The 7,639-nt window shown below is 50.6% G+C and overlaps 1 protein-coding gene across 1 annotated transcript in view; it reads left to right on the forward strand.

The window, feature by feature from the left end:
- Nucleotides 1–7,639, forward strand: part of B3gntl1 (UDP-GlcNAc:betaGal beta-1,3-N-acetylglucosaminyltransferase-like 1) — a 79,624-nt gene that overhangs the window by 61,650 nt on the left and 10,335 nt on the right. Inside the window, exons 6-7 of the mRNA XM_013033144.1 lie at nucleotides 2,220–2,315; nucleotides 3,865–3,989. Of these exons, the coding sequence (XP_012888598.1) occupies nucleotides 2,220–2,315; nucleotides 3,865–3,989 (221 nt within the window). The remainder of the gene's footprint in view (nucleotides 1–2,219; nucleotides 2,316–3,864; nucleotides 3,990–7,639) is intronic.

Consider the following 7,639-nt stretch of genomic DNA (forward strand, 5'->3'; position numbering starts at 1 on the left):
GATTCCTCAGCACCACATAAGCAAAAAGGAAAAAAAAAGCCGAAGTGGCGCTGTGGCTCAAGTGGTAGAGCGCTAGCCTTGAGCTGAAGAGCTGAGGGAGAGCGCCCAGGCCCAGAGTTCAGGCCCCACGACCGGACCCCCCAAAAAAAAATCTGTAGATAAATTAGGGAGTATTTATATCATAAAAATTGTTTTTCACAAAAATGTGATGGCCTTCAATTTATGTATGCTTTTACTTTTAAAATGTAATTCTTGACCTAGAATAAATCATGTTGAGGTAAGCCAAGCTTAGAGAGGCCAGGGCCACATGTTTTCTCTCATATGCAGAAGTTAGATCTAAAATACACCAGGACACGATAAGTGATACCGGACTCGAGACACTCATACATGGTGAGACTGAAAGAAGATCCTCTTAGGGGAGGGACCCAAAGGTGCAAGGCCTGACATGAACTCTAAGAAATTAATGTAATTTTCCATGGAGTTCGTCAGTTTATTCCTAAGTGTTTTATATGCTATTGTGTTTTCTTAGTATCATCTTTGGAGTATTTATCGCTACTGTATAGACTCCTGTTGTGTTTGTTTATATAAGGATCTTTATCCCACAAGTTTGCTGACTACATTATTGGCATAGATTTTGTATGTGCGTGTGTGTGTGTGTGTGTGCACACATGTGCTCATATGCACATGTATGTTCCTTACACTTTTTCCTTAAAGGATAATGCTGTCTGCAAATCTTCCTTTCTAAGCTGGTAGTGTTTACATCTTGTCCAGTAGCTCTGCTTACACTTTCATTCGCAATATCTAATTAGAGTTGTGAGGATAGATGTTTGTGTTATTTCTGACCTGGTGTGGACAGCCCTCCAGCATGTGGGCTGTTACTTGTTTGGCGGTACCGGGTTAAACTCAGGGCCTTGTGCATGTACTGCATCACAGCCCCAGACTTTTTTTTTTTGAATAGGACTCAACTTTAGACCTGGGCTGGCCTGGGTCACAGCCCTCCTTCTTCATAGTGAGGGTAACGGCTCACACTCTGCCCAGGGGCTTGAACACAGGGCCTCATGCTCTTGCTTGGTGTTCTTGCTCATGGCTGGCACTCTACCAGTTGTCATGCCTTTGGTTTCTGGGTGTTTGCTTAATTAGATATAGCAGTCAAACAGCTTTGTTTGCCCAGGCTCACTTCAGACTGCAATCCTCAGATCTCAACTTTTTGAGTAGCTAAGATTATAGATACACGCCGCCAGGAGAGGTCTCACAAACTTCTTGTTTGACCTGGCCTTTAACTACAGTCCTCCCATTGTCTACCTCCTGAGTATCAGCTGGGATTACAGGCCTAAGCCACCACACCAAACAGCATTTCACAGTTTAAAGCATGACTTAGCTGTCATTTCAGCCTTCAGTAGGTTGAAGCAGTTCTGAGTCACTATACCATAACAGAGTTGGATATCTCTTGAGATGGCTACCTAGTTTTTGGTCCTCATCTTAATGTTGTATATGACAGTGACTGATTTTCACATCAATCCATTTGTCCTCAGATAAAGTTCTACCCAGTCATAGTGTAGGTCCTTTGTCCATAATGACTTTGCACAATTCACACGAGTTATGTTGAGAATTTTTGCATCTGTTTTCATGAGGGACATTAGTGTGCCTTTCCTTAGATGTGATCTTTTAGCCTGTTTGGGTAGCCAGCCCTGCAGGGGGGTAGGAAGTAACCTTCTTCTGCGTCTGAAACTCCACAGGAACTGCATCAATTCCTAAGTGTTTGCCAGCGTTTACCAGGAACGCCTCCCGGCTTTTTCTTTGTTGGGAATGTTCTTGATTTTTCTGTCTCATTAAGGTTGTTTTTCAGTTTTCTATGTTTTCAGTTGGTTCTGATGGTTTGTCTCTCTAGAATCTCTGTGTTTGTCCACGTTACCTAGACATTATCCATTACCTTCTTTGCTACTTCAGGTTTTCCTCCTTGTGACTGAAAGTGGAATGTTTATTGTTGGTTCTAATGTACCGCGTTACTGTCACCAAATGCAGACACCAGCTTCTGTGTTAGGGTCTGGAGGTGAAGGGGGCAGGTTGCCGATCTCCACCTGTCTTGCCGGCCGGATACCACTGCTGAGTTCTCATGAGAAGAGACATGAAATCCCTTTGTTACTTAATGGCATGTTGTGAGTAGGTCGCACAAGAAGCTGTTCTTTTCTGTTAATGGTGTCAATGCTAATTGCTTCTAGGTATTCACCTCAAACGGCCCCACAGTGATCATGCCCACCTGGTTCTGCTCTCGAACTTGGTTTCTCCACGTGGGACCATTTGACGAGGGAGGGAAGGTAAGTGCCGTGAAGGACTCAGACCCTTCACCTGGCCCCTTAGTGTCCTCTGTCCTCTCATGCGATGTACACATATTGTTTCCTAAGCCACGGCTCAGAGATTCACCTCCATGGGACTGTGTATATCCCCTGATCTACACCTGCTCCGGGGAAGCACCTGGCCTCAAACCCAGGTTATCTCATCCTGGGTGAGCTGGCTGGGGAATGTAGAGTATCTGGTCTAAGAAGTCCTATTCTGGTTGGGGATCCACTCTGGCTGTCTCTAGAGGAGCCCTGCCCCCGTCAGGGGCCTGAGTGTCTTTGCCTGCCTGTGGGAAGGGGGAGTCCTGGGCCACACAAGCGAGCTGCACGGCAAGTCACAGGAACCATGCTGGCCGCTAGCCTTGCCACCAGCAGTTATGAGGCCCAGGAATATTCCAGCCCCACGCAGAACCTGTCATGAACCTTACTGGCCACATACCAGCCTACCTTCTTCAAGCCCTTTTTATTCCTGCTCTCTTCCTTGGGGGGCAGTTTTATGCATGGGTATTGGATTTCTGATTCGTGAGCCCTCCCTCCCCCAAACCCCCAAACCCTCAGCTGTTGGTTAAGGTGTGGTTTAGATCAGAATTTGGGGAGGGGCTGTCTGTGACATAGCTTGGGGCTGTTGTTTTTGTAGGGGAAGAGGTAGGTTTTAACCCTGTTTAAGTTTCACTGTCATTCTGGACAGTTTTCCAGTTCCTGGCTCAACATCGACCCTTCTGCCACCCTGATGAAACGCAGCCCGTCCTGGACGCCTGCCTGGGCCCAGGACTCCTGGAGAGCTGCGACCTGACGTCTCAGGGCCCATGCCTCTGGGTTCCCACCACAAGTGTCCTCGGCATCTTGCCAGGGCTTCCCAATCGTTCAGCTTGGCCTCTCCTCTTCTCCCAGTGCTTGAGCTGCTGGTGCTCAGGACATGGTGGCTGAGGCTGTCTTCCTCCTCCTGAGATGTGTCTGTGGTTAGCGTGCAGTGTTTGTCCTAAGATCTTCTGTGCCCCACAGGGTGTCCTTTAGGGCAGAATTAAGATGTAGACCCACCTGTCTCTCCTCTGTCCCACATCTTCTCTGGCCTGTCTCAGGGAGAAAGTCAGTTGCGCATCTCTTTTTGACCCTGCATTGCCACATCACTGTTGATCCTCCAAAATTGTTTTCGTGTTGCGTCTTTTCTTTGTTTTTTGGTCCAGCGGCACGGGGCGGGGGGGGGGGGGGGATACGAGTCTCACGGACTTTCCTGCCCAGGCTGGCTTTGAACTGTGACCTCAGCTCACAGCCTCCTGAGTAGCTGGGGTGACAGCGTGAGCACCACACCCGGCTCTTTTCTTTTTTTGAGATACATCCTCACCATGTTACCAGGCTGGCCCCAAACGTGTCAGTTCAAGCAAATTCCTCCACCTTGGCCTCTTGAGTATTTGGGACCACACCTGGCTCAAAGCTAGTTTCTTGGTGACAAGAGCACCCTTCTGTCCCCTGCCTGATAGCTGGGGTGGGCTGCGCAGCTGGTGAGTGCTCTCTCCTTTGGCTCCTGCAGGGTGTGCCGGAGGACCTGCTGTTCTTCTACGAGCACCTCAGGAAGGGGGGTGGCGTCTTCCGGGTGGACCACAGCCTGCTCCTCTACCGCTACCACCTGTGCGCAGCCACACACTCTGTCCTTGAGTAAGTCGGTCACGCCTGGTTCTAGAAGCTCTCTGGTCTGGTAGGCAGCCAGCGTCCCCTCAAGGAGGCGGTGTTGGGGTGTAGAGGTCATGACAGTCCTTGGAGGAAGTGCAGGGTCTGAAAGACCGGCCCTGTCCTGGCTGTGTGAGGTGGAGCCATGGCCACACGAGGTGAGCCGGCCTCATGGGGGCACAGGCCTTCGCTGGGCGGTGATGGGAGCCATGGTTGGACCTCAGAGACTCTACTCACAAGCCCTGGACACTCATGCCTTGGTCTGGGTGTCACAGGCTGCAACTGAACTGCATCCTCCACTAGAGGCATCCTGGCAGGGCGTGGGGACCTATCTCCAGTGGCCCAAGGAGTCCAGCCAGCCCCCCTTGCTCTCCGCCATGTGCCAGCCCCATTTCTGGCCTAGCATGTGCCCAGGGCATCACTCCAGGGGAAGGAGAAGGGGAGGGCAACTCTGTGTGGGGTAGGGGAGGTGTCTCACGGTTGTGTATGTGACAGGAGGCTACTGGCTGTCAGGTGCTGGCCCCACGGTGCTGTAGGCTGGCCCCGGGGTGTCCCTGACTATGAGGAGCTGGCTCATGCTGACCCCACTCCTGTCCAGGATGGGACTCCCTGAGTAAGAGCCATCTCCCTGGTGTCTTGACATCTACAACAGGGCCGCAACTTGAAGGTTATAATTGTGCTGTGTACAGGAAGACTCAGATGTGCCTGCCACCCTTCGTTAAGCCTGAATTTGATGCAGCTGTCCTAGAACACTATCTTGCTGAGAATTACCCTAGATTTGACGTGTGCTGATGAGACCTATACAGTTAGGAAGGTGTTCAGCAGGAAGATGAGAGAATCAAATAGGGACTGGAAAACAGGAGAAGAAAAAAATCAAGACTTGGTTATTTGAAGCTGGGCACCTGTGGCTCACACCTGTAATCCTAGCTAATCTCAGGAGGCTGAGATCTGAGGATAGAAATTCAAAGCCAGTCTGGGCACCAAAGTCTGAGAGACTCTTACCTTTAATTAACCACCAGAAAACTAGTTCAAAGTGGTAGAGCACTAGCCTTGAGCAAGAGAGCTCAGGGACCACACTCAGGCACTGAGTTCAAGCCCCACGACCAAGAAAAAAAAAAAAAAGAGTTATTTGAAAAATAAGATTGAGGGGCTGGGAAGGTGGCTCAGTGGTAGAGCACTTGCCTTGCATGCGCGAGGCCCTGGGTTCGATTCCTCAGTACCACATAAGAAAAAAGCCGGAAGTGGCGCTGTGGCTCAAGTGGAAGAGCGCTAGCCTTGAGCTGAAGAGCTGAGGGACAGCGCCCAGGCCCAGAGTTCCAGCCCATGACCGGACCCAAAAAAAAAAAGAAAAAGAAGATTGATAAACTTTTAGCAAGACTAATTTTTAAAAACCACAAATTTGCCATTATTGAGCATGAAAAAGGGACAATTAGTGCTGATATCACTAATGTTAAGTTAGTAAATTAACTTTTAAAAAGAAGAGTTGGACCATGCGGCATTACTGATGTCTTCTACGCAAATGCTTCCAGGAAATGAGAAGTGAGATTTACCAGGTGTTAGAAGGGAAGCCAGCTTACTGCTTAATGATGTCACAAGTCTGACGTCAAAATGTACAAGGACATAATAGGAGGGTGAGTTACAGACTAACGCCTCTGATGCAAACGTAACTCAGAACACCAGAGGGTCAGGTCCAGGAGCACAGAGGGGAAGGGAACCCAGCAGGAACGCAAGTCTGGTTTAACGGGCAAAATCAAGCATTACAGTTTACTGCTTGAGCAGAATAAAAGAAAAATCACACGATCAACTCAGTAGATACAGAAAAAGCTTATGGCAAGATTTAATATCCATTTGTGGTATTTTTAATTCAGAAAACTTGAAATAGGAGAGAACTTTCTCAGTCTGTTACACCTCCAAAAAGCTGTAACTTGGGCTGGGAAATTGGCTCAGTGGTAGAACGCTTGCCTCGCATGCATAAGGCCCTGGGTTTGATTCCTCAGCACCACATAAGCAGAAAAAAGCTGGAAGTGACGCTGTAGCTCAAGTGGTAGAGCGCTAGCCTTGAGCTGAAGAGCTGAGACCCAGGCCCAGAGTTCAGCCCCCACGACTGACAAAAAATAAATATTTTAAAAATATGTAACTTCAAACTTAAAGTAGTTACATCTGTGCAAATCTTGTCAGAAGTCCTCTGGTGGTGACTCGTAGTCTGCCTTTTTGTTTTAAATTGAGAATGACCTGTACTTGCATCATTTAGCATTTTTGTAGGAGATACTGAACATACACCAAGACATGAAAGAATAACTTCTGGGAAATTAAACACTGCCCCTGTTTGTGAGCTCCTGAGCCAGACTTTAGTCATTCGCTCACCACTAGACACTGGTGCGACCCTTGGGTCTCACCAGACGGCACGTTTCACCATGTGCTTGCCCCTCTGTAAGTCAGCGCCTCTGGCACCCCATGCCACCTGGACAGGATTTCTACTCATCCGAGGGCAGACGCGGAGCAGCTTCGGCCCTTTCCCATCCGCTCCTCTCACCACATGAGAACGTAGGGCCCAGGCAACTGAACACAAGGCCTGCCAGTGCCTTGGGCCTTGGCGTCCAGATCTGGAGCAGTATTTCCTCCTCTTCATAAACAGCCCAGACTCTACAACACTTCCTTTGTCTATTAAGGCAGATTGTATATTCTGAACCCTTGGAGCTGGTTGTGGAGCCTGTGTACCCAGACAAGCTGCCCCTGCTCCTAGGACCCTCTGAGACGTATACTCTGTACAGTGACATGTCCACAATGCTGTTCTGATAATTTTGACAGCCTCTGGCTGCTGCCCTTGGCTGCTGCTTCCCCTAAGACTTAGCAGGGAGAGAAAGGCAGATAGGGCGTCCAATGAGCCTGGTCTCCAAACAGGGTTTCTGAGATGAGCACGAGACACAGATGGGTTCTTGCCAGTATGAAGATTTGTTCACCCTGGCTGTTTCCAAATCTCTCCTTCGTGTAGTGGTGCTCAGCAGGGCAAGCATGTGAAGGGGGTAGGCCCAGCGAGCATGTGGGTGAGTGGGCGGCCCCAGCACCACACAGGTTCCCAGGCACACAGGCTGCCCAGCACCACACAGGCTGCCCAGCACCACACAGGCTGCCCAGCACCACACAGGCTCCCAGACCACACAGGCTGCCCAGCACCACACAGGCTCCCAGGCACACAGGGGCTGCCCAGCACCACACAGGCTGCCCAGCACCACACAGGCTGCCCAGCACCACACAGGCTCCCAGGCACACAGGCTGCCCAGCACCACACAGGCTCCCAGGCACACAGGCTGTGCAGCACCACACAGGCTGCTCAGGCACACAGGCTGTGCAGCACCACACAGGCTGCTCAGGCACACAGGCTGCCCAGGCACACAGGCTGCCCAGGCACACAGGCTCCCAGCACCACACAGGCTGCCCAGGCACATAGGCTGCCCAGCACCACACAGGCTCCCAGCACCACACAGGCTGCCCAGCACCACACAGGCTCCCAGGCATACAGGCTGTGCAGCACCACACAGGCTGCTCAGGCACACAGGCTCCCAGCACCACACAGGCTGCCCAGCACCACACAGGCTTCCAGCACCACACAGGCTCCCAGCACCACACAGGCTGCCCAG

The sequence above is a fragment of the Dipodomys ordii genome, unplaced genomic scaffold, assembly GCF_000151885.1.
Source record: "Dipodomys ordii isolate 6190 unplaced genomic scaffold, Dord_2.0 Scaffold163, whole genome shotgun sequence".
NCBI classification, from domain to species: domain Eukaryota; kingdom Metazoa; phylum Chordata; class Mammalia; order Rodentia; family Heteromyidae; genus Dipodomys; species Dipodomys ordii.